Raw genomic sequence first — 27,766 nt, 5'->3', positions numbered from 1 at the left:
TCGATCGCTCATTTGTCAGTCATGTGGGTGTGCAGTATGAGCCATCACAGAGTGGTGAGAATAGTGTGTGGGAAGGTAGGTTGCGTCCTGCCTTCCCCCACACCAGTGTTCCCTCTAACAGGAATTCCCAGATGTTGTGGACTACAACTCCCATAATTTCCAGCCAAAGGCCACTGCATCTGGGAATGCCGGGAGTTGTAATGAACAACATTTGGGAATCTCTGCCCCCACCCTCCCCAGAACAGTCGTGAGAATGATCTTAATGGCTACTATCCCAAGAACTACTTTAAGTGTGCACGAGGTCTTGTAAACACCAGGTCATATCCAAAGAAAATGAGTTATGACTATGCACCACTGAAATCAATGCGACATTAGTTATGACTAACTTAAATCCCACTAATTTAAATGGAACTAAATTATGAGTAAACTTTCTTCGGAAAGAGCCAATCATATGGCTCTTCTGCCTTTTTATGATATACTACAACCGCTTTGAAACTCTACTGAATTTCCAGAGCATAAGAAACTTCTATTCAAGAAATATAAGCCTGTGATCCTGAAGGGCATGTGGATCTAGTCGCTTGATGTCTAGATTATAGCCAGTAGGATGTGCTCGAAATGAAATTTGGCATCCAAATCACAGCACAATCTCTTTAAAACCAAGGGCTTACACAGCCCCTTTAACACCAAGGAGAGCAGGTCTACACCTGCTCCTCCTCTGCTCGCCACCACTTCCGTTATTGCGGCGCTCCCCCCAGCTATGATCGCGCACTGGCAGAGCGTCTCCTAGCTGCCCCTGTGTGACACCAGCATCGACATGGCCTCCATGCATACGTGATTATGGAGTGGAGAAGAAGCAGGTGTGCACCTGCTCTCTTTGGTGTTAAAGGGGCTGTGTAAGCCCTCTGCTTTAAAGGGATAGTGCTGCAATTCAGACGCTACTGTATTCAGCTGCAGGATACTAATTGTTTAGCTAGCTAGTAAAGAAACATCTGCCAATTTTTTTTTTAAAAACCTCCACTTCATACACAGATGAACTCCAAAGTTATCAGAAGTTATCAACGTTAATTTGGGATGCATCTCTCATTTGCACTTACATTATGCTACAATTTGCAAATTTTCCAAAACAGCATGTAGAAATTTATCCTAATTTTCAGTATGTATGATGATGAACGTATTTCATTCATGGGTACAATTTATTACATAGTTATGTTTTACCATGACATGTGAAAGATGCTACAGAACAATTCAATCTGGACTAGCTTTGGATAGCAAATATGCAAGTAAAGAAAAATATCTACAAACCTGTACAAAGGCAGCGAAAATTTTCACATGTCTTTGGGCAAACGTCTGAAAACAATTCAAAGACAACTCTTCCAGCTAAAATTAGAATTTAAAAAATGTGTCATTAACATCATTGTGCTCATAGTCACTAAACAATAAGCATGTGATCCCTATTGTTAACTCATTAAGATCCACTTATTATACAGTAATTGGATTTAGCTGTATTTAGGATTTGGGCCAAAATTTAAACATTAAAACCAATAGCATTTCTCTTACCAGACACATTGTTGATGGCTATGTCAAAAAAGCAACGAGGTCTCTGGGTTTTTACTCCCATGGCTTCACAATTCTAAGACTGTAACAGAATTAAAAATTATAAGTTTCCATTTCAAACAAGTGAATTCAGTTTTGCTGAATTCTAGATAGTTTTCTCTTGTCAGAATGAAGATGTAGAAGCACAGTGGTTAAAATTTTGTTTGTATTTATATTGCCTTTCAACACAAGAATCCAAAGCAGTTTACAATGTAAAAATGCAAATCATAATTCATGTAATTAAAAAAACACACAATTCAACCACAAAACCAACTGAGGGAAAGCATGTTAGCAGTTTCAGCTTCTGAAAGCAGAAACCAAATCAAAGGTCTTAATTTGTTTCCAAAAGAATGACAGATCACCTTTATGTTCTACTGATCTTGAACTTGTCAGGTGCATCTGTGTTGCTTTTGTGGATATATCCAGGGCTAGAGGAATGGTAGAGGCAAATGCTTCCCGCACCTCTTTCCAGAATGGAGCCAAATTACTTATTATGAACTACCAATGTTGCACATAATGTGATAATTTGATAACTACATTTGTGTGCGCACACCCTGATGGTTAAGAAGAACCCAGGTTTAAAATTCCACTCCGCCATAAAATTCACTGGGTGACATTTGTCAGTCATTCTATTGGCCTATTCTAGCTCACAGGGTTGTTGTGAATATAAAATAGGGGAGGGACAACCTTGTACAATGTCATGAGCTCAATGGAGAAACTGGGATAAAAAACAAATTATATAGCTATACAAATATATATAGACATACATACACTTTATAAGGTGTGACTCCGGATGTGCAATTTAATACAAGGAGGGATATGCCTGGACCCATCTAAAGACCTTGAGGCAGGCATGTACAAACCCTCTTGACTGCATGCTAGTGGTGGATGTCCCCAGCCTTCCTCAAGCAGGACACCCAACACCAAACTTTCTCCTCACCAGGAGTCTTAATTTCATTGCCATTTTTGAGAAGATTAAAAAAACAGGAGGAATCCTTTCTGAGCAATGAGAGGGTTCTCACTGTTCCTTATTTCCATATCTCAGTGAAAAAAAGAGAAACCTGATTCTCTTGTAAGACCTCTGCCTGTGTGCCAGAGGATTTGAGGGAAGAGGGGGGATTGGTTGTGACCACAAATAATGGCTGGCTAATGAATTAAGCTTAAATTTGTGGATCCCTGCCCAGAGGCAAGCGAGTATGTAATTATGAATAGGAGAAAGTCTTGCTTCTGTCCAGTGAGTAAGAGAGAGATATTGTGAGTGTGTGTGTGTGTACGTACATACATATACATACACGTGTGTGTGTGTGTGTGTGTAGATCTTTATGATATCCAGTATGGACAGGGTTAGGAAAATAACTACAAAGGGAGAAACTGAGCATGCTCTATTCTTCCAGTTCTGGAGATATTTTGTAGCACAGTAGATTTTTTCCTAATAAACAAGATTGTACTTTCCCCCTCCACAGATTTTAGTCCAATCTGAGTATTTAATAACACATTACACAATCTCTAATCCTCCGATCCTTAATCTGGATTTATCTTGTTATATACCTATTATATACCTATATATTATATACCTATAATATATAGGTATAGGTATTATATACCTATAATATATATAGTTCTATCTATATCTCTATAGTGCCTATAACATAGGGAAATCCAATTACAACTGTGAGAACAAAAAGGCACAGAGCTTCCGCACCTGCTACTGATGCTCAGCATGCTCACTAGCATTAAGTGTACAAAACCTGTAAGGTATATGGAAAAGTTGCTGCACCGGCCATTGATAAGGGCAAAAGAATCCAGCAGCCAGGCAATTTCTCAGGCTGGAGTTATAGATGTGGACAGGGAAAGGGGCACTAGCTTGACACCGATGTTCACTTCTTTCATACAAAGCAAACTAACAAGTTTAGTTTTAAGCAAATTACCTTAACCCAAAAATACAAAACACTATGGACTTAACATGTCTGCCCCTTCCTGACAATTCAGTTTTCATTTGGCACATTTACCCAGGCCTCAATAAATTATCCTTGGCTATTGAGCCAGCTATGAAGATTGGGCTGCTGTGATGCTCTCTGTCTCTCTCTGCATTCTTCACAATTCTTACAGCAGCACAAACAGAAAGCAGCGTTGACAAAAATCAGATTTTTTAATTTTTTTAAATCAATGTTTTTAAAAAATGAACCTAGGTTAAAGGTATCTTCATGAATAGTAATCATAATTTCCAATTATATTCCATAAACATGCTTAACAGCAGTATATGGAGATGAGAGATAACAGATCTGATCAGTCCTATTCTGAAGGTAGAATGCATGCGTGAGCAACAGAGTCAAGCCCTTAACTCTCTAAAAGTGCAAAGACAAAGAAGGTCAATGAACAGAGGATTTGGGGAGATGGAGTAGAGTAGATCTGAGCAAAGAGGAGGAGTCTGGATATAAATGCAAAGGACAAGGGAGAGGAAAAGAAAGTGAAACAAAACTTATTCATGTAGACCTGAGGAAACTTATTCTGAGTGTAAATTTCAGGGCTAAGGGTGGCCAGTACAAGAAAAAACAGGTTGCTTACCTGTAACTGATGATCTGGAAGAGAACTGTCAACATCCATAAGTATGGGTTCTGTGCCTGCACAGGGACCACGCAGTAGCCAAGCCTCAGCTTGCTGAGGCGTCCAAGCCCCACCCCCACACTGGCTGCATGCTATTTAAGGGCAGTCTGGGCACCATGTTCCTCAGTTCTTTGGATGACCGCTGTGAAGGATGACCATCCAGGTATGAAGGTGAGTTCATCGATGCAAAAGAATCCCTAGATGGGGAATGGCCTACACACCAGTACGCACATAGCAGAGCCCTACTGCAGAGGGGTGATTCGGGAGGGTCTTTTGGATGTCGACGGATCTCTTCCAGATCATCAGTTACAGGTAAGCAACCTGTTTATTTGGATCAAGATCCGTCGACTTCCATAAGTATGGGTGTTTAGCCAGCTCCCTTGAGGAGGAGGGTGCAGTAGCGGCTATTGCAACACCCTTTTAAGAACACTTCTCCTGAAATTAGCCTCAGCAGCAGAGCGCACATCTATAGAATAGTGTCTGACAAAAGGTATCTCTGTGGACCATGTAGCTGCTTTGTGAAAGTCCTTGAAAGATACCCCCGAGAGGGGTGTGGCCGAGGAAGCATAAGCACGGGTTGAATGGGCCTTGACAGCTTCAGGGGGCATTTTGCCCTGCAAGTCATAGGTAAACTTGATGAGTTCGACCAGCCAGGAAGATAACCTCTGTCTGGTGATGATGGTGCCCCTTTTTGAACCCTTGTAGGCCACGAAAAGGCACATAGTTGTACGGAAGTCCTTAATTTGCACAAGATAGAATAGTAAAGCCCTGCGCACGTCCAGGGAGTGCATGGATCGATCCAATGCAGACGTGGGGTTTCTGGAGAATGTGGGGAGGACTATATCCTGGTTTAGATGGAAATCAAAAATGACCTTTGGCAAAAAGTTGTGGTCCAGACGCATCAGGACCTTTTCTGGGGAAAACCTAGTATAGGGTGGATCTGTCCTCAGTGCTGTAAGTTCACTCACACAGAGCACTCTCGTTATTGCAATCAAGAATGCAGTCTTCAAGGAGACCAGCCTCAGGGGTGCAAAGGCCATGGGCTCGAATGGAGCTTGAGTTAGGAACGAGAGAACCAGGGAGATGCTCCAGGATTGGACCGGAGCCCGGATAGGTGGATACACATTGGAGAGTCCTTTTAGGAAGGCCTTACTTTGTGGATGTGAGAATAAGGTCTTTCCCTCCCAACCAGGATGTTTCGAAGAAAGTGCTGCCAGATAGACTTTCAAGGAGACGTTTGCCAGGCCCTGTGACTTCAAGGTAGTCAGATAAAGAAGAATGTCCCAAACTGAAGCTTGAATGGGGAGGAAACCATGAGATCTAGCATAGTCCTTGAACTTGAGCCCTTTGCTAGAGTAGTTGCGCCTGGTGGAAGGTTTGCGCCAATTGAGAAGAATACGGTCTAAGATCTGATTAGCCAGGCAGTGAGTTGGAGAGTCTGTACATCTGGGTGTAAGACTATTCCGTCATCCTGGGACAGGAGGTCCATAACATGAGGGAGAGGAAGGAAGTGACCCCATGATAGTTTGATTACTTGAGGAAACCATGGCTGGCGGGGCCACCATGGTGTCACCAGAATCCTTGAAGTCAATGAAGCCAGCAGTAGGGCAACCACCCATTTGATTATCGGTTGTGGTGGGAACATGTATCTCCCAGGACCAATTCAGCTGGAAAGCATCTCCCAGAGACAGAGGGTCGTGTCCCGTCCTTGAACAGCAGCGCACACATTTCATGTTCGAGGCGGTCGTGAAGAGGTCTATGGTCTGTTGAATCCACTGGCTGAAGAGGGGAGCTATGCAATCCATCTTGAGAGACCATTCATGATGACATTCCTTTTGAAATACTCGACTGAGATCGTCTGCCAGGACATTGTCCAGGCCTTTGATGTGTATTACTACTGGAGTGACTTGATATTGGCCAATGCCACAGTTGAACACCTAGGGCACACAAGCTTCGACATACAGTCCCCCCTTTGCGAGTGATGTATGCCTGGGCTGTTGTATTGTCCAGTTGTACTTGTACAATTTGGTCTTGGACGAGAGGTAGAAATGCTTGCAGTGCTTGAAACACAGCCAGCAATTCCAGAAAGTTGATATGTAATTGAGTCTGTGCTCGAGACCACTTCCCTTATGCTCAGTGACCGCTGCAGTGATCCCCCCACCCGAGGAGGGACGCGTCAGTCATCAGCCACACTGAGATGGAGTCTCGAAAGGCACACCGGTCAGAAGGTTTTGCTGAATTGACCACCAAGAAAGTGACCTTAGAACTTGCAGCGGCAGCTCCAGGTGTTTCCCTTGGCTGTCTCTGTTGGGATGGAAGACCAACAGAAACCATAGCTGAAGCTTCCGCATCTTCAGTTGAGCGTAAGGGCAGTGCATGAGGCCATCAGGCCAAGAAGATGTTGCACACGACGTGCTGGTTATTTTGGTTGTTGTTGGAGGAGGTGGACTAGATCTCGGATACAGTTGTATCTGTCTTCTGGTAAGTATGCTCTTTGTGTTACTGTGTCCAAGACAGCACATATGTAGGTAGTTCTCTGAAGCGGTTCCAGTTGTGACTTTTTCCAATTCACTTGGATTCCGAGTTCTTGGAGAAGAGATAACACATATTGAATTTGCGAAAGTAACTCTTCTCTGCTTCTTGATGTTAGCAGCCAGTCGTCTAAATAAAGGTAGATAGTTACACCCTGGGTCCTGAGATGAGCAATCACTGCCGCCATGCATTTGGTAAAGACCCGAGGAGTGGTGCATAGTCAGCATGCCAATACACTGTATTGGTACACTTGGTCTCTGACAGTTTCTGTGGTGTTTCCTGATAATGATATGAAAGTAGGTGTCTTTCAGATCCAGAGTTGCAAGCCATTGTTCGCCCTGGAGCAGCGGAAATATCTCTTGCAACACCATCATTCGAAACTTCCTTACTTTGACCAGCTTGTTCAAGCAGCGGAGATCCATGATGGGATGGATCCCCCCATCCCTTTTTGGAATCTGAAAGTAGCGGGAGTAGAACCCTTCCCGCTTGTGTGCCCATGGAATCGGGGTGATAGCACCCTTCTCCAGTAACTCCCTAACCTCATCCTGTAAGGTCTCCGAGGGTGGAGTGATCCTCATCCCCGAATAATGCGGAGTGGTCCTGAACTCTATAGCGTATCCTGACAATATGATTTTCAGGACCCAGCAGTCTGATGTTATACGGCACCATGCAGGGGCATAGCTTGCCAGCTTGATGGTGTTGCTTGGAGTCAATGTTAAGGCCCCTGCTGGCAGGGATGGGGAGTGGAGTGGTGTTCATGGGCAGTCCTGAATCTCAAAGGCGCTTCTGGGACTCAGGTTGCTTTGATCGCTGAGATTGAGAGGACTTGTTTTTGCCCTGATAAGGCCATTTATTGTATGCCAGGTATTGTCTCCTGAAGTCCCGACGATCTTGTTGACGGAATGAAGACTGTTGTCTTCCCGATTAGGAACGATACTTTGGGTTATAGGCTGAAGTGGAGGCTTGAGATATAAATGTTTTAGCAGTGAACTTCGACTTTTTAAGTTGTTCCATAGTTGTGTCTGTGGATTCGCTGAAGGGCCCGGTACCGTCAAATGCCAGGCCCTCGGTTTTCTCTTTCATATCTGCTTGGAGGTTGGTGGAACACAGACAGGCATGTCTGCAAAGTGTAACTGCTGCAGTTAAGGAGTGGGACTCTGCGAGGTGTTTCGCAATGCTCAGTTGTTGCCGTGTCAGTTTGGCTGACCTCTCAAGCGTTTGCTGGTATCTTTTCTTGAAATCCTCTGGGGATAAAGAATCAAGGTCACCTTACAGGGTTTCCCAAATGCTGTGACTGTATTTGGCCGTACAGGCAGCATAATTCGCCACCTTGATGTACAGACATGAAGTGGAATAAATCTTTCTGCCCACTAAGTCCAGCTTGTGGCCCTCTTTCTCAGGTGGTGTTGTGTAGCGTATTCCTGATTTTGAGGAAGATGCACAGTCCACAACAAGGGAATTAGGTGCAGAGTGTTTCAAAAGATAGGTGTTATCTTTTTCTTGTATGCGGTAGAGGCTTTCCAACATCTTACTTGTCGGTGTCAAGGTGTGGAGTACCTCCCATGCGCACTTTGCAGCTCTCGTAATCACTGGAAGCATGGGTAAGTCCACTGGTTGGTTAGACTGTGTCCGGAGCATAAAGTTGTAGACTGGATCATCAATTGTAGACAATTGTGACCGGAGGTCAAGGCCAAGTGCTTCTGCCATGGCACATATATGCTTGTGATAGGATTTCATCTCTTCGTTTGGAGATACGTATGTTGTTGGTGGCACATCTACTGGGGGATCCACAAGGGAATCTCCATCCTCTGGATCCGACTCAAAGTCAGAGGGCCCATAATGCTCTGAGCCCGAAGCTCCCAGCGAAGAGGGTACAACTGTTTGTGTTTCCACGGTGATGTTCCATGTAGGAGGTGGAGCACACGTCTTTGTACCCATGGAATGTACTTGAGATAGAGCAGTTTGAACCATATGCACCCGTGGGGTCTGTGATGCCTTTGTCACATAGGATAGCACCCTCGATGGATGCTGAGACAATGTTGAGACTGTCAATGTAGTAGGCAGAGGAGTATATGGCTTCCATGTCCTTGCTGGTTCATCGGAATAAGGGGCACGTGGAGAACAGGCCCTCATCCTGCTAGTCGCAACAGCAGTGGTTGGTGTCTGATGTGCCAAGCTACAAGTGTGCCATGTAGAAACATTATGCAGGTGACTAGCTGACAAGGTACTCTCCAATGGGAGTACTGATGTAAGAGCGGCACTTGCCTCGGCATTTGAAGGAGGAAAGCCCTTGAACGTAGAGGTCGATGGTATGCTTGAGGTAGAGTCCAGCATTGAAAGTAGAGTCTGCACAGTCGATGGATCTAGTGCTGCAGTGGCATTTGTATGCATCTCATTGTCATCAACATCGAAGGTTGGTAACGGGATCTGGCAGCTAGGCGACACCCTATTTGACATCGAAACCTTTGGTGTATAGAGAGTCGACGCCGGCAGCACAGTATTACGGATACCTGGAGATGCTGGAGTCAGGCAATTGGTGTCCTGGCAGGGGATAGAGATCGAGCTCTCGATATTGAGACTACCGATGCCACTGGAAGCAGAGACTGGTGTTGGATCATTGTCGATGTCGAGGCGTCTGGTGCTGCCTCTGATGTCAAAGAGCGGCACAGAGCCGAAAGTGAATGTGGAGCTGACAGCGGGAATGGAGTGCGTGTCAAATCAATCGTCTTCTGGCATTTCGACAGTGGTGACAACGTAGCCGAAGTAGCAAGGTGCTTTGACGGTCTCGATGCAACCAGTGTCGAGATGGTCTGTTTGGTTATCGATGTCGAATGTGTGAGCTTTGAGGATACACGGGATCGCGGCATCGAAGACACTGTTGTGGAACCTTGACATGCTGTCCGTGTTGAAGTGGAGGGATGCGATGCCGGGTGGACTGGTGTTGAAGCCAAAGTTGATGTTGATCTTGTGGACTTCGACCGATGAGGCGTCGACAACTAGGGTGGCGCTGATGTCGATTTTGGTGGTGTTTTCAACATCGAAGCCAGTGGATGAGGTTCGCCTGGTGTTGAAGGACTTAAAACCTTGTCGTAAATCGCGGCCCTCAAATGAAGTGCCTGATTCTTTCACATTTGCTTTGAAAAAGACAAACATATCCTGCAGGTCGAGACATTGTGCTCTTCTCCCAAACACAGCAAGCACAAGTCATGTAGATCCTTCGAGGGGAGCTTGGCTTTACAGCCGTCACACCGTTTGAAGGTCTTGTTCTTCTCAGACATAATGAGGTGCGCAATCAGATAGTCAGGGCCATTCCGAGTCAGAAAACTAGTCAAAGTCCGTCAGTCAAGCCAGGTCAATTTGCTAAAATGTAGAACGTCAGCCAGTCAAAGGGTCATACACAGGAATTCTGTCCGATAAGTCTTTTTTTTTTTAAGATGAAACTCACAGAGGAACTTAACCAACAGGAGGTGGCAGATAGAAGTCCAAACGCAACAGCAGTCGGAAAAGAACTGAGGAACATGGCACCCAGCCCACCCTTAAATAGCACGCAGCCAGCGTGGGGGCGGGGCTTAGACGCCTCAACAAGCTGAGGCATGGCTACCGTGTGGTCCCTGTGCAGGTGCAAAACCCATACTTATGGATCTCGACAGATCTCGATCTAGATTATATGTTTGCTTATGATGTTTTTAAAAACAAGTCACCAATGGGCTAGTGGAAGTCACTTAAATGGATTTGGGAACCACTGAAGTGGCAATCCAGGTTTTAACAGCAGTAGTCTCTTCTACAGGCATAGATAGAATTTTTTCTTCCTCTGGACTAATTCACTCTAAATTAAGAAATATGGGAACTGAAAAAGCAGGAAAGCTTCTATTTCTTTTCCGAATTATGAACAAATGGGAAGAAAAGGCAAGGACAGAGTTAGCTGTACCACCTAATATTTTAAGTTTCTCGTGCTGACTTGGATGAAACTACCTATTTAAATTTGTTTTTAAAACTTTACATTTATTACTAAAGTAGTTAATTAAAAATACATGTGCTTTAAAAAAACTGGTTGTTGAAGAAGACTAACCAGAACAAACAAGCTTATTAGTACAATTTAAAAGCCTGTTTGCTGGTTGTGGTTCACCTAGCACAACATGACAAAAATACCCTCCCAACATCCATGATTGAGCTGGAGCTGGTTCACTTCCTAATGACTACACAAATCTCTCTTTGCTTTAGTACTAAATAAAACAAATGAAAAATTAATCTGAAAAAAATCAGAATAATTGCTTTATAATGTATTTTATACCTACCTTCTAAAATGAAATTTTCATCTATCTCAAAGTAGTGATTAATACATATTAAGGTTATATTTATTTATTATTAAATTTTCATACCACCTTTCATTATAAGATCAAGGCAGTTTACAAAACACTTTAAACAATTTAAGACTATAAAACAGTTATATAATATTAAATTGGAATATAAAATTAAGAAACAAACAAACCCCACAATCAGACTATAAGACAGAGAGCAGCAGCAGCAACAACAACACCACTCATATAAAAGCCTGGGGTGGGGGGGAAACCAAGATTTCACTTGCTTTCTAAAAACTGTGATGGAGACTGAGGAGTAGATGCCCACTGGGAGAGCATTCCAAAGTCCGGGGACAATAACTGAGAAGGCTCTGTCCCGCGTGCTTGACAGCTGAGCCTCCCTCATTGTTGGAATGTGTAGTAGAGTCCCCTCCAATGACCACGTCAAGTGGGCAGAAACCTTTGGGAGCAGGCAGTCCCTCAGGTATCCAGGGCCCAAACTGTTAAGGGCTTTAAAAGGTCAAAACCAGCACCTTGAATTGGACATGGTAACATATTGGCAGCCAATGTAGCTCTTTCAAAATGGGTATAATATGATCCCAGGGGCAGCTCTAAATAAAATCCAGCTGCTGCATTTAGCACTAGCTGCAGTTTCCTAATATTCATCGAGGGCAGCCCCACGTAGAGCACGTAACAGTAATCCAGCTGTGAGGTGATTAAGGCGTGGATAACTGTAGCCAGATCTGCCTTCTTGAGAAAGGGATGCAGCTGGCACACTAGCTGAAGCTGTACTAAGGCACCCCTGGCCACCACCTCCACCTCAGCTTCCAAAAGGAGACCTGGGTCCAGCAATAACTCCAAACTGCACACTTGCTCTTTTAGGGGGAGTGCAAGCCCATCCAGAACCGGCTGAATCCCCTCATCCTGATTGGCTCTCCTACTGACCAACAGCACCTCCATCTTACCTGGATCCAATCTCAGCTTATTAGTCCACATCCAACCCATCATTGCCTCCAGCCCTCAATTCAGGACATCCACTGCCTCCCTAGGATCAGGTGATAAGGAGAGATAGAGCTGTGTATGATCTGCATATTGCTGACGATTAAGCCCAAGTCCCTAGATTGTTTCAGCCATAGGAACAAAGGGGAACTCGAAACACTCCATTCTTCCCCATGGGTAGCTCCTAGGGACACCAAAGTGGATAGGGTGGTAGGTCATGATGGGTGCTACCTACCTACCACCCAACCCACCAAAAAATAAAAAAATAAAAAATGGGCAGGTGGGCGATTAATTTTTTTAAAATCTTTCCCAAAAAACTCCATAGGATCCTATGGGGGTTTGGAGGGGAAGGTTTACAGAGTGTTTAAAATTGCCTGCTTGCCCATTTCTTTTGTGGGTTGGGTAGTAGGTAGCACGCATCACGCCATACTACCCAACCCACTTTGTTGTCCCTAGGAGCTACCCATGTGTAACAATGCATTTTATGTCCCTACCTTGCAAAACTCTGCAGATTAGAAGCATACAGTTAAAGGAATCTATTCCTCCCAACACAGAACTACATAGATTTTTTTTCAAACAGTATAAAATGGCCAAAAAAAGAATTGCTGACCCAGAATCCACTGCCAGTCAGTGCCTGCACTGCAGTAACATCATTGGCACAAGTTATTCTCTCTCACACACAATTTTGACTCCTTATTTCAGTATTGCAACAGCTGCCACAGCAGCACCATTAGCAGCAAGCATATCCATAAGCTCAACTAGAATGATGTGTTCATCCACATTTTGACTGAGTATACCTTGCAATGCAGAGCACACCAGAGCAGTGAGCAAAGCACAAGTTCATCTCAAGGCTAGACATTGGACTCATTTCACAGGAATCACCAAGAAAGTATTGTGTGTGCTTGCGCACACGTACACACACAGAGCTGAGTTGCCACACTGTCCATTTCTCGTCACAACACATCTCACAGACCAAACCACAACTCAAGGCAGGCAGGCACCCAAGTTCTGCCTTTGTCAGTTTGAGATCCAGCAAAACCAGACCATTAATAATATAGCAGCAATAGCACAGCATATTATACTCAGTGCTGAGAAAAGAAAACCACAAGATCATACCTTCCTTGTTTCCTTCCTTCCTTCCTCATCTCCTGATGTATCCTCTTCAAGAGCACACTAAGGGTTTTTTCTGCCTGCCCTACCTGGGCCCTTTGAAAACATTTTGAAATCCCCCCCCTTGATTTCCACCCCACTTCCCCTCCAGCCAATGAGAGTACAGTTGCCCAAGACAACACTTTGATTTGTATGATAACAAGCCAACCAAGGAGATCTCAAGCCAATGCCAGAAAGCCAATCAGCAAGGGGGAAGGGGGGAGCCTGCCAAAATGGTGCTCAGATCAATTCAAGCTCGAATCAGAGTCATTTTGATTCAAACTCGAATCAGGCCCTTTATTTTAGCGGTTTCTTTTTGAATTCAAATCACTCGAAACAGCCTGATCTGAGCTTGAATCGATTTGAACTTGAATCAATTTGCCCATCTCTAGAAGAGATGCCATCCCTGTAGAGGACTGCTTCTTGAGCTCCACATTGCAGGCCTTACAAGGGGTATGTATGATTTTTGCCAATCTCCCCACTCATAAGTGCCCGGCACCACCCAAAAATACATCCTTTAGAGTTGTGCAGCCACACATGGCTAGTGCAGATGGTGGCCACTGTAATTACAGTCAAATGCAGCCCAGTGCACCATCTTGGATAAGTGACTATTTTTTCCGTGTAAATGACACTTTGTGTTCAAAGTCTTCAATTTTCTCTGTATATTTTAATTTAGCAAAAGAAAAGCAAACATACAGGGAATGAATGGCTTTATTACAATCATTGATCAGATGTACAGTACATACAAATTAATACAACATTCAGATAAGAATTCAGTCATACAGATTACGCCAACATAGAAGTCTCTTGTAGCAGCATCTAGGAAGTAGGGCTAGAAGTTAGCTGTTTGCGGATCGTCATAGCAGCTGCACAAAATTTGGCAACATTGTAGGTGATAGAAGGTTTCTTTATCTGCAAGGAGTGTGGCATAAAATTCAGCAGTTCGGCTGGGAAAGTGTGATAGCAAGGAAGAAATAAGATTACGCTGACTATCATCATAAGAACAAAAAAAAGAGCACACCATAGACAGATTCAACGTCAACTGAGCCACAAGGGCAAATCCGACTAGCTGAATTTCCAAAAGCCTTCCAGATAAAATCTGTTAATGGTAGGGCATCGTATCTTGCTCTGAGAAACACCTTGTGATGGCGCAGTAGTGAAAGTGACAGTAGGTAGCTAGCAGGTTCCTGGCTAAAGTCACCAAGGCGCCCTCTTATGACCTCCGAAATGGAGCTTAAAGCATTCTGGTGTTCAACACCCAAGATCCTCTGTTTGAGGATCTCCTTGGCTTGATTGTAATCTAATAATGACAAATATTCAGTAGAAAAGCCAAATGATGACAATCTGCCCAACAGTGTTTGTGTCCAGGTGGATTGAAACCTATCGGCCAGCACAAGAGGGATCAGCCTCAAGAGGGGAGAAATGGATCTTGAGCCAATAACTGAAGATTAAAACTCATGCTTCTGTTTCCACCCTCTGTAGGCCCATTTCCAACATCAACACTGCATTGGAAATGCATCGAGGGGTCCTAAATACTGCTCTAATAAACTTAGATTGAATTATCTCCAATGGCCTATAATTAGGGTAAGGGCCCAATTGTGCGCCATATGAGAGTTGGGCCGATGATTTAGCAGCAAATAGCTTTAACGCTGCAGGGATAACCTCTCCACCTTTGGAGCGAAAGAATCTTAATGTTGCTGATGCACTTCTTTGTGCCTGTTGGGAAATGTAGTCTAGGTGGGCCTTCCATGACCCAGTGGCATGAAAAACCACACACATATATTTAAAACTGTTGACCTGCTCTTTACAATTATCTTCTATATTGCAATTAAGTCTTTTGAGCCTCTTGGCAAAGACCATCACTTTGGATTTCTGGAAATTAATTACCAGGTCATTGTCCTTGTAATAATTAGCCAAGAGCCTAAGTGCTCTCCAGGGCCCACTGGGGTTTGTGAGATAATGGCAGCGTCATCTGCATACAGCAAGATTCGGACAGCTGCTCCCGCAATAGTCAGAGGATGTAGCGCTGGATCAGAAAAATTCTTGGCTACGGTATTTGTGTAAAGGTTGAACAGGGAGTATAATGGATATCGAATTCTAGTAAGCTTCTGAAACCAGTGACAGGATCTGGCAGTTTCTGAATTACTTTCTGTTCCTCCACACAACACAGATCTTTCACTAGTGGGAAGGAAAATACTCTCACTTGTTTCATGCTTTTGAAGGAAAGAAACCTCCATGTTTGGCTTGGACACTGAAACAACTTGATCAGTGTCAAGCAACTGGGCCAACAGCTAGTTTCTCTGCCAAAATATTGCAATAGGATGGTTCAGATGTCACACAGAACTAAGATATAACCGTGGTTCTGTTTGAGATCTCAACAGCCCAACTGCAACAGTTTTATTTATTACATTTATATACCATCACTCAATGACTCACCTTAATCTTAGTCTGAAAGTTTGTCTGAGTCACCTGATGCCAATAATATTAAATTTTAGGACAAGAGACTAAAAAGTTTTTAAATTGCTTTAATATTAATTTTTTAAAAGCAGTGGGTAATTCCTGCCAAAGTTAAACATTTTAAACTCTAGTAGATTTCAGTGTGAAAGATTTAAGCATGTGCTTAAGGCTGCAATCAGGATTCCCCCCCTAAACTTCAGAATAGGGATGTGCAAAACTGGTTCGATCGTTAACTGAATTGCTGCGAATGAGGCCAGTTGAGTGTTTCAATTGTGAACTGCTTTGAACTGGTTTGAGCTCATTTGTTGAACCGACCGGCCCAGGCAATCGGTTTACTCAGACCAGTTCGCATACCCATGGTTCGGTCTGAATTTGGACCAAACTGAGCCAAACAGTCTGTGTACACCCCTAATTCAGATTTCCATATGTTATCAATAGCTACTTATTATTTCTATAAACAGATATTTATATTTCTAGAAATATGTAGCTTCTATGTTCTCAATAAAAAAAGTACTTTTTAGTTGACTGAAGCCCAGTGCTGGCTCATGTCGTATTACTGCCCAAAGTGCAGCACCAAAAGGTACCCCTCCCACCTCCTCCTCCTTCACATCATACTTACAGTTCCTTCTTTCATATCTCTCCCTCTTTCTTTCTTTCTTTCTATTAGAAAGGGAAGAGTGCAACTTGGGTGGTGTAATTTGGTTTCTTGCTCTGCAGGTCATGGAGGGCAGTGCTGCTTGAGAACCGGCCCAGAATTCACTACCAGAAATGGCCTGTTTCATGACAGGGCTGACCATGATGAAACCTGAATCCTTGAAAGAGTCTGAAAATGCTCTGTATTGGCTGATTTAATTATGAAATCATTGTTCAGTTCCTCCAATACTACTTATAACTTATAGCCATTGGGCAGAGTTCTCTCTCATTTTCGATTGTGCTGTTGATAGTGCTGTTACCACCAGGCAGCCCCTCAAACACTGTCAAGCCTTTGAAGTTAGGAGGTTGTATTTAGGGGTTAGTCAGAGATGGAAGCTCTGTTTCTTCAGCTTCTGTTACTGACTGGACTTCCCATGTGTTTATCCTGCCTTTCTGAATAAATATGTTGCCACTTTACAGATCACAAAACCTTGTCTTGACACAGTAGGCCTTTAAAATATGAGAATATTTGTGTGGCAAATGAAGGGGACTTACACAAGAACATAGGAAGCTGCTTTATACTGTATCAGACCATTTGTCTATTTAGCTTAGCATTGTGTATTCTGACTGGCAGTGGCTCTCTAGAGTTTTAGGCAGGAGTCTTTTCCAGCCTTAACTGGAGATGCTTATACCCACGCCTGAACCAAGCTTCTCAGGGCCAGAGGCTCAAGAACTGAGTCAAACAGGGGTGACAAGAGATGATGTTCTACAGTCTTGAAAAATTAAAAATTAACAAATCACCAGGGCCAGATATCACCCACCCAAGCGTTCTTAAATAACTCAAATGTGAGATTGCTGACCTCTTAGCAAAAATATTTAACTGGTCCCTAAAATCAGGCTCTGTACCAGAGGACTGGAAAGTAACAAATTTAACATTGACTTGCAAAAATGGATTCAGGAAATTACAGGCCAGCTAGCTTAATGTCTGTTCTGGGTAAACTGATGGAGAGCATACTTATGAATAAAATTGTTAAACATACGAAAGAACAGGCCTTGCTGAAAGAGAACTAGTATAGCTTCTGCTAAGTTAAGTCTTGCCTCACTAATCCCTTAGAGTTCTTTGAGAGTGTCAACAGGCACGTGGATAAGGGTGTCCCCACTGACATTTTATAATTGGACTTGCAAAACGTTTTTGACAAAGTTCCTCATCAAAGGCTCTTTAGTAAACTTAGCCGTTATGGGATAAGGGGGCAAGTTTATGTGTGGATTGGTTATCTGGTTGAAGGACAAGAAAGGATCTCTCCAAACTGGATGAGTGGGCAACAAAATGGCAAATGTGGTTTGTGTAAAGTAATGCACAATGGGGCAAACCCGCACCCTCGACATATACACACTGATGAGGTCTGAGTTGTCGGTGACCAACTAAAAGAAAGATCTTGGGGTTGTGGTAGACAGCTTGAAAGTGTCACTCAGTGTTGGCAGTTGTGAAAAAGGCAAATTCCATGCTAGGGATCATTAGGAAAGGAATTGAAAATAGTACTAATACAGTGGTCCCTCTACTTACGAAATTTATCCGTTCCGAATGCACATTTGTAAGTAGAAAAGTTCGTAAGTCGAAAAGCGGTTTCCCATAGGAATGCATTGGGAACGGATTAATGCGTTCCGGAGCCTAGAAAAAAGACCCAGACCCCCAGTAAGGCTTGCAAACTGCACAGGAACATTTCTTTTCAAGAATAAACAGGCAGTAAACAGGCAGGCAAGTCAAGGAAACCGCATGTAAAATTCGTAAGTCGAGGAAACCCCATCTAAAAATTTGTAAGTAGAAAAAACCGCATCTAAAACCGGATCTAAAACTGCCGTTTGTAACTCGAAAAATACTTATGTCGAGTAGTTCGTAAGTCGAGGGACCACTGTACTATAAAGCCTTTATACAAATCAAATGTGGCCACACCATATGAGTACTGTGCACAGGTTTGGTCACCACATCTCAAAAAGGACTACAGAGAACTGGAAAAGGTGAGGAAGAGTACAATCAAGATGGAGGGGGGGATAGAGCACCTTCCTAATGAGGCAAGGCTACAACATCTGGGGCTTCTTAGTTTAGAAAAAAGATGACTAAAGGAAGATATGATGAGTTCTATAAAATGATGCACAGTGTGGATGTTGAGAGGTCTGAGAAGAAACATTAAAACTGTCACACAGCAGAGTATGCATTGGTGGTAAAAACAAAAAAAATCAATCCAAAATATCATCTGGAGAGAGTATGTTGAGTTCAAAAACAAAGAAAGATTTAAGAAACTAAACATCACATAGTAAGAGAGCCATTGAGCAACATACTCAAGCAGGCACTAACCTTCAACAACTGAATAATTCTGACTCTTAACTGACCAAGAGAGAACTATTATCATCTCCTCATGCCCCTAGTGACCAGGATAGGTTACTGCAGTGCTAAGAGCAATGCTTTAGAATTCTCACTTCTAACACTCCTCATAGCTCGAGTACTGATCAACAACTCCCATCAGCTCTTGTAAGGCAAGGAAATGATCTCTTGGCAATGGCTTTGTGAGTACATCTGTTAACATCTTATCTATTGGGCAGTATTTCAACTCCACAAAACCTTTTTCTTGCACATCACATACATAATGATAATTCATGTCAATATGCTTTGTGCTGGATTGCGTCTTCTTCATTTGCGAAAGTGAAATACAACTTTGATTGCCTACAAACAATTCAGTTCATTTTGGTTCATCATTTCTAAAGTCTTGAAACAATGTGTGTATCCATGACAGCTCCGGGCAAGCCTGAATGGTTGACAGGCCTCCACAGAGGAAAGAAAAAGTGTTTTGTTTTCAACTGCACCAACTAATTACTCCACCTCCATTTAAAAAAAAAAAAAGAATCCATTTGTGGATTTATGATCTGTTCTGTCTTCTGCCCAATCTGCATCCACACAACCCACTCATCTAGGATTAGTACTTGCTGGATTACTAAAAATTAAATTTTAAATTAAATTTTAAATTAAAGTGTACTTACCCAGTCTTAACTGCAATCTAATAATTTTGGGTGTGTGTAGATACTTTCCTGCTTAAAATTCCCACAGCTCCAGCAATGTCTGGTCTTGTTAATGTGCCAATATATAGAAGTGTCCTAATTGCTTTCCTATAATTGCCAGTTGTCTGGAAGAAGCTTGCTGTTTGCGTCTTCCTTGAAAACGTTAGCTTCCATTGGAGTGCTGACTTTCTTCTCATCTGTGAGACCCAGATATTCTAACAAGTCTTTAATATTTTGTTTGATTGAGAAGATAACCTCCATGTTGTTCTCTTTCTATTTGTATTCTGAGATAATAGGAAATTTCCCCAGTTGCTTTACTTCTATTTCTTCATTTAAATGCTCTACAATTTCATCACTAACTTTTGACAACAAACAATTAAATCATCAACAAACTTTAGTATAGAACTCCATCCAACTGATTTAGCTTTAATTCCATGGTTTTGCTACTTGCTTTAGACCATATATGTTCTTTTGGAACTTACACACAAGTCCCTCTTTACCAGGTTCCTCAAACCCTGGCAGTTGCTCCATGTACATGTCTTCCTTCATATCACCATGTAAAAATGCAGTTTTGACATCTAAATGGTCTACGTACATTTTCCTTGCTGCTGCAATACAAAGGAGCATTCTTAGAGAAGAGTGTTTTGATACTGGGGCAAATGTTTCATCATAATCCTCACCATATGTCTGAAAATATCCTTTAACTACTAGCCTTGCTTTTATAGTTTTGGACCAGTTGCAGGGGAGTAACAGCAGGAGAGAGGGCATGCCCTCAACTCCTGCTGTAGGCTTCCAGTGGCATCTGGTGGGCCACTGTGTGAAACAGGATGCTGGACTAGATGGGCCTGGGGTCCGATCCAGCAGGACCCTTCTTATGGACATCTCCTTCTGCATCGTACTTCACTTTGAAAACCCATTTGCACCCTACAATCTTTCTTCCTGCAGGCAGCTCTGTAAATATCCAAGTATTATTTTTATGTAGATATTGGATCTCTTCTTCTGCAGCTGTTCAACAGCAAGATGGATCAGCTTGTATGTTATCAATATCTTCCCATGTACTAGGCTCTTTCACATTTTATTATCTAGTAATATGAGTATTTTTGCTGGAACACCTTTGTTGGTTCTTGCTGAGCATCTTATCTCTGACTGAGCTTCAATGTTTTCATTTTGCTCTGAATAGTTAGTTGGCACAATAATTACATCAACTTCTTTCTCTGATTTTTCTTGTTCAGGCTTATTTTGCATCCAAAAGTCCAGTTTAATATCTGGCACTTCATCGGCAGTTGGCTTTTCTTTTTCATTAAAATACACCACAATACACATTTTTATGGTTTCTGTGGCAAGAACTAGTATTCTATACTCCTTATATCCAGGTGCATAGCCAACTAATATCCCTCCCTCACACCTACAGTTGAATTTGGTTATTTTAGACTTTGAGCCCAAAACTCTAAAATGCTCCATATTAGGCCTCTTTCCATGCCACAATTCAAATGGTGTTGTATTTATAACTTTAGTAGGCAATCTGTTTTGTAGATAAGCAGCAGTCATAATTGCTTCTCCCCAAAACTTACTGTGTTTGTAATATTGGCAGTCTGTAAGCATGCATCTGGCCATTTCTATTAAGGACTGATTATTTAACAACATTTTGTTCTGCAGTATATTGCATTGTCATTTGATGTTCAATGCCATCTTTTTCAGCTATTCAGTTCTCATTTCCTGTATATTCATCTCCATTGTCTGATCTCAAAATCTGAGGCTTCCTTCCAAAGTTATTGTAAACTCTTGCAACATGGTACTCTGTTCTTTCCACTAATCAAAGAGGTAAATGTGTAGCTTGAATCAATCAAAGTTAACAAATACGTGTTTCCCCCTAATGAAATGATCTGCATAGGCCCACAAATATCACTGTGAATCAGCTCAAAGGTTGCTGTGTCTCTTTCTCTATGCTGAGGAAAAGGGGTTTAGTTCCCTTCGCCCTTATACAGCATGTACATTTGGATTCTACATTTCAGTGTCTTATATTTCGGCCTCTGGCTAGAGCCTCCTTCTCCAATTGAAGTATTGCATTGGAGTCTTTGTGTCCCATTCTTCTATGCCATAAATAGAAACATGTTTTATGTAAACATCGCTTTACAATTTTGGCCACTTCAGTTATACAACAATCCACTTCAAATAGGCCACTCTCTTGCAAAGTCGCTTACATAAGTAGCTCACCATTATCTGTGATAAAACAATGTTTTATTAGACACCAGGCTGGACTAAAGTGTGAGCACTTAAACAATGCATCCTCAACAGTCTATTTTTCACTGTTTCTCCTTTTTGCAGTCTGCAGTGTAGCCTTGCAGAACCTCTACCTCCAGCAAACATCTGCTTCTCATCTGCTAGAAAAATGGGAACCTTATAATTTGTGTCCAACTTCGTAAATCTTTCTCTTTCTTTAATGAAATTGCTGGTTGCCTGAATCAATACGAATTCCAGCATTACATTTTGTAGAACTAGCTCCTAAATTCTTCTCTGTATTAGCAACATATGTTCTATGTTTGTCAAACTTATTCTCTCCTTGCTTCCATGAATTTTTATTTAAGTAACTCACTCCACTTGAAATGTGGCATCACCTCCTTTTTAGTTGCAAGTTCTTTGTTCTGATGACAGTGAGCCTTCATGTGTCTGAGACTCCCACAGACAACATGCTTTTGGTTCTTTTGCTAAGTTTTAAAAGTATTTTCTTCACTTGACTTTAGTTGCAACCTCATTGCCTCTGTACAAATTGAAGTCTTCCAAGCAGTTTATTACAAACTCAAATCAGATAGATAGGTAAGTTTATTCAGTCATTGACCAGCAAAAAATTCAAATCATCTTTGGCTTCCAATACATTTACAATAGGCTCAAAATGCTCACGAAGACTGTTCAACAACAATCCAATCTGAACTGTATCAGGCAAATTAGTCCATGTGCTTGCAGCTGTTGTGAAGTCTCCAACATCTAATTTACATGCTTAGACAGATTCTCTCCCTCCTTTCATTTCTTATTACACATCTTTATGCACCTTGGAGACAGCTGACTTAAAGGAACTCAGTGAAACTTCTTCTGAAACTCCCCCACATCCTTTTTCATGCTGTTTTTCTCAAATGCACCAATATAGAGTCACTCACCAATAAACAAATTATCCCAGTGGTTTTATCATCTACAGTGTCCCAAGCTTGTCTTTCTCCTCCTCTTTGTGTAACATCTTGCTGATTCCGTAGCTTTTAGGAGCATCTCCATTTTGAAAGACCACTGTTCAAAATCTGGACTCTGCAACTTCTCAATCCTCTGTAGCACTTGTCTGGTCCCCATCTTTGAGAAAAACTCATTTTCTTATTCAGGCTAATTATTTTCTTCACCACTCTCAGAGTTCTGGGTTCATAAGGGGTGTGAGGAGAAACATTTAAACCCTCACACAGCAGAGTATGCTCTGGTGGTAAATAAGTTCAGCCCAAGAGATTATCTGGAGACAGTAGGCTGAGTTCAAAAAACAAATAAAGATGTATTAAGAAATTAAACATCACATAATAAGTGAGAGCCATTTAACACCACACACAAACAGGCACTAGCCTTCAACAACAACTGAATCTGACTTTTAACTGACCAAGAGAGACCTATTAACATAACTCCTCATGCCTCTAGTGGCCAGAAGATGTTACTGCAGTGCTAAGAGTAATGCTTTAGAATTATCACTTCTAACCATGGAAGAAGTAGACAGAAAAAGAAATCTCTCTATCCACTACTCCAAATTAGGAAAGAGGAGCCAAGATGGCGACCAGCTAGCAGCTCCTTACACAAACTCCTGTCCTGTGACCGGCGTCATCCCCTCTGGGCTAGCCCCTACAGCCAAATCATGTTATCCAGAGGCAGGAAAAGCAGGAATAGCCATAGCAATGATACCGGAGTCTATAAATAAAACAAGGAAAAGCAGATGAGAATCGACTCCTTTCTCCCTTCCTCAGAGAACTCTAAGTAACCCATCCACCAAGAAGAACAATTTATGGTCCTGGGCATGGAGACCTCTCCCTCGTCCTCAAAGGAGACTGCACCATGGAAGCTGGCATTAAATCAGGCTGCTTCCTTGCCATCTAAAAGCCCCGGCCCAAGTTACTCACTGAAGCAGGGAAATATATAAGCCAGACCCCCCAAGGCATGCCCCCTGCATCCCCCACAACCTCACCACTCAACATCTAAATGATGCATGTTTACTCTCAGCAGAAAGTTTGATCTTAATCTTAGAATGCTTAAACGATATAGCAGTCAAAGTGGAATGATTCAGACAAGGCTTTGATTTACTCACTTTCCAAGACATTCATGGGGTTAAAAGTTCAGCAGGGTTCGACCTCACCAACACTCTGGCAGCCCACCCCCAGTGATCGTAAGACACCAGCAGGACAGCTGGAAACAGGCAGCCCAATTAACTCTGTGTACTAAGAGATCAACTGTTTTTAGAGATCAGAGGGAATGCCCACAGATGGGCAAACTGCAGGGCGATTATTACCTCCTTGTCTCAACTCTTTAATTATATTGACCTAAAAGACTTTCATTACTTGCCCAGTTCAATAGGCAACAGACACATACTTCTCACATTTTATCATCCATCCTTCCCAGCCAGGCTCACACAAATGAGCAAATTTCAATGGCAGATCCATCATATAAAGGACAGTCTGTGTTTTCAGAGATGAGACGATCTGGGCTCTCCTCACAGGGAGAAAGATTAATGGCCCTGCTAATAAACATGTAATACAATGTGCTCGAACTCCAACAAACATTCTAGCCTTACCAAGCCTCTGCCACAGCAGTTTAACCCCATACTAACTGAAGGAGCTAAACTTTATAAATCCATAAGCACCTAATATGATGAATTGACGAGAAATTTGGTAATGGTGGGAAAGAAAGTGACACCGCTGCTATCCCTTCTATTCTGCCCAGACCCAGAGCTCACTGGAGATGACAGCGACATGGAGGTACAAACCACCCGCACCATATCAAAACTGCTTAATTGCGCAACCTCTGATCTATGCCATGCCACTGCCCCATCTTCCCACCAGACACAGAGAAAGCTTTTTCTGAACTCTCACCTAGCACAGACAGTGATAGCGACACAGAAAATCTGGAGGGTTTCCTTTCAGTGCCTGCCATCATGCTTAGTGTGCCTCCAAACGAACCTACACAACCCCAAGCTGTGGCTCCTCCAGAGAAACCTTCCCTCAAGTAGTGGGATCCCAGACCAGATCCTCCACTGCAGCAACCATGGAAGAAGAGGTGCTCACACTTGTCACTGCGCCTGAAGTGATCTCCCAACCCCTGCCAGCCCAAGGGCCCAACCCCTGCCGGCCCCCCCCTGGTCCTGAGGTTGGGGCCCCTCCTTCACCTCTCCTGCAAAATATGTCTACAGCAACCCCAAAAGAGAGGTCCAGTGGCCTTACAGACGGTAGACTCGGGAGTAAAGGAACTTGTAAGTACTCCATCTTCTCTCTCTCTCGCCCCCCTCACAAGATCCACAGTTGTCCCACCTGCCCCATGAGATGCCACTAGTATCTGTATGGAGACCATCCACCCAGTCCCCTGCCCACAGCACAACTTTGACACTCAAGAGACCAGCACGGTTGCTCTCCTAATCTGGAATATAGCTGGGTGGTCTACTTCTGCCAGAGATTTCTCCTTTACCTACTACCTCTCCTGCCATGACATCATTATGATACAGGAATTGTGGACTGTCAAAGAAGCATTGCTGAACCGATTTCACTCATTCTCAGTTGGAGCTGAACCCAGGGCAGGTCACAGAAGATGCAAAGGCGGCCTAGGGGTGTTAGTTTCCACAACTCTGCAGCCAACAGCAAGGTTTCTCCCCCCACTCAAACAATATGCTATGGCAGTATCAATCCAATTCAGCCACTGCTCCCTACTGATAATAAATACTTCCCCGCCTCCACAATGGTGGAGACCCCAGGTCAGAACGCTATGGGCTGAATTAGAAAGCTAACCTCATCCTTTCTTATCCTAATGTGCATGTGGTGCTGGGGGGTAACTTCAACACTAGGCTGGGTCCTGACAACCACACAACAAACTATAATACCACAATAATATAAACACCCTAAATACACAAAACCAGTGCTGCCCACCCAACCTCTAGGCAGATGGACACCCCCCCTTACCCACGTTCTCAAAGGACCAGAGATCAAATTTCACAAGTCTCTGCCAAGCTCAAACTACCACCAGACTCAGCCTTTTCATCTTAAATAGCTCACTTGAAAATGATCATCCTGCTGAATTCACCTATATGTCCAGCTCCAGAATGAGCGTTATCAACTACAAAATTGTCTCTGGGAATCTGCTCCCATAAGAACAGCCCTGCTAGATCAGGCCCAAGGCCCATCTAGTCCAGCATCCTGTTGCACACAGTGGCCCACCAGATGCCATTGGAAACCTACTGGCAGGAGCTGAAGGCATGCCCTCTCTCCTTCTGTTACTCCCCTGCAACTGGTATTCAGAGGCATCCTGCCTCTGAGGCTGGTGGCCTATAGCCCTCAGACTAGTAGCCATTGATAGACCTCTCATCCAGGAAGTTATCCAAACCCCTCTTAAAGCCATCCAGGTTGTTGGCTGTCACCACATCTTTTGGCGGAGAATTCCACAAATTGATGTGTGTTGTGCCAAGAGGCTAGAGGTTATTCCCAAATTCGACAGTGATCACTTCCCAATCTCACTCCAACTAAATTCCTTCAACAGTCCCATATTGCTCCCAACCCCGCATGTCACCATCAGAAAGAGTCCACTGCCATGCCAAATAGACCCTCATTTTGATCAAGAGATAACTGAGCTACATGCCTTGGATCACTTCCAGCACATCCAACTCTCCCTGACAACAACTGAACCCTCTGGCACACCCTTGCGGACATACAACACCCTAATCCAAGAGCTCCAACAGCACCTAACCCCTAAGAACTGTGCACCCCCAGTACATCAGCACCACTCCAAGCTGTGGTTTCACAAGGATTGCATTAACGCCAAATAAAATAAAATAAAATCCCCATTGCCACCTACCAAGTCTGCTGATCCAGTACTGGGCTAACGTCTGTGCAGGACCTCCTACAGAAGAAAAGGCAATACAAACAACTGCCGACACGTAAGAAAAGAGACACCATGAAAGACAACAGTATGCAACTCACCCAGACAATCAGATCCAATGACTTAGTCTTGTTCTGGCAAATCACAATGAACTCTCACAGCAATGGTCCGACCCATCTGGATTAGCACATCCACCCAGGGATCTGGGAAAAATAGTTCTGTGAGCTCTATGAGGACACCTCCACAGTAAGCAGAAGTCCTGCTCTAGCTATCAAGGACACACCAGTGAGGTCACCAGTGACAACTTCTGAGATCAAGAACCTTGTTGCCCAATTCAGACTGAGGAAGTCCCCAGGGGGAGAACCTTATTCTTCTGGAGGCCATTAAAAATAACCTGGACTGGTGAGGCCATTAAAAACAACCTGAACTGATGAGACCATTAAAAATAACCTGAAAGGTGATCCAATTGACATAGTATACCTGGACTTCCAAAAGGCTTTTGAGAAAGTTCCTCATCAAAGACTCCTGAGGAAACTTAGCAGTTATGGGATAAGGGGACAAGTACATGTGTGGATTGCTAACTGGTTGAAGGACAGAAAACAGAGGGTAGAGATAAATGGAGAGTTTGCACAATGGGGGAAAAATAAGAGGTGGTGTCCTCCAGGGATCTGTACTTGGACCAGTGCTTTTTAATTTATTCATAAATGTTCTAGAAGTAGGGATAAGCAGAGAGGTGGCCAAATTTGCAGATGATACCAAACCCTTTCAGGTAGTGAAATCCAAAACAGATTGTGAGGAGCTCCTAAAGGATCTCTCCAAACTGGGGGAGTGGGCAACAAAATGGAAAATGCAGTTCAATGTTGGCAAGTGTAAAGTGATGCATGTTGAGATGAAAAACCCCAACTTCAAGTATACGCTGATGGGATCTGAGCTGTCGGTGACTGACCAGGAGAGGGATCTTGGGGTCATGGTGGACAGCTCACTGAAAGCGTCGACTCAATGTATGGCAGCTGTGAAAAAGGCTAATTCCATGCTAGGGATCATTAGGAAGAGGACTGAAAATAAACAGTTAATAATATTACAATGCCCTTATACAAAACTATGGTGTGGCCACACCTGGAGTACTGTGTATAATTCTGGTCACCACATCTTAAAAAGGACATTGTAGAACTGGAAAAGGTGCAGAAGAGGGCAACCAAGATGATCAGGGGCCTAGAGCACCTTTCTTATGAGGCAGGCTACAACACCTGAGGCTATTAAGTTTAGAAAAAAGATGACTCCGGGGAGAAATGAAAGAGGTCTATAAAATCATGCACGGTGTGGAGAAAGTGGTTAGAGAGAAATTCTTCTCCCTC

At 43.1% G+C, this 27,766-nt stretch overlaps 1 protein-coding gene across 2 annotated transcripts in view; it reads right to left on the bottom strand.

Moving 5' to 3' along the window:
* The window catches only part of PPIG (peptidylprolyl isomerase G), a 73,584-nt gene that overhangs the window by 37,564 nt on the left and 8,254 nt on the right, over window positions 1-27,766 (bottom strand). For both annotated transcript variants that reach the window (XM_053265038.1, XM_053265044.1), the window contains exons 2-3: window positions 1,558-1,636; window positions 1,303-1,377 (exon numbers count right to left, since the gene is read on the bottom strand). In XM_053265038.1, the coding sequence (XP_053121013.1) occupies window positions 1,303-1,377; window positions 1,558-1,618 (136 nt within the window). In that variant the 5' untranslated portion in view covers window positions 1,619-1,636. The remainder of the gene's footprint in view (window positions 1-1,302; window positions 1,378-1,557; window positions 1,637-27,766) is intronic.

This window comes from Hemicordylus capensis, chromosome 1 (assembly GCF_027244095.1).
Source record: "Hemicordylus capensis ecotype Gifberg chromosome 1, rHemCap1.1.pri, whole genome shotgun sequence".
Classification (NCBI taxonomy): Eukaryota; Metazoa; Chordata; class Lepidosauria; order Squamata; family Cordylidae; genus Hemicordylus; species Hemicordylus capensis.
This window is presented reverse-complemented; position numbering and strand designations above follow the sequence as displayed.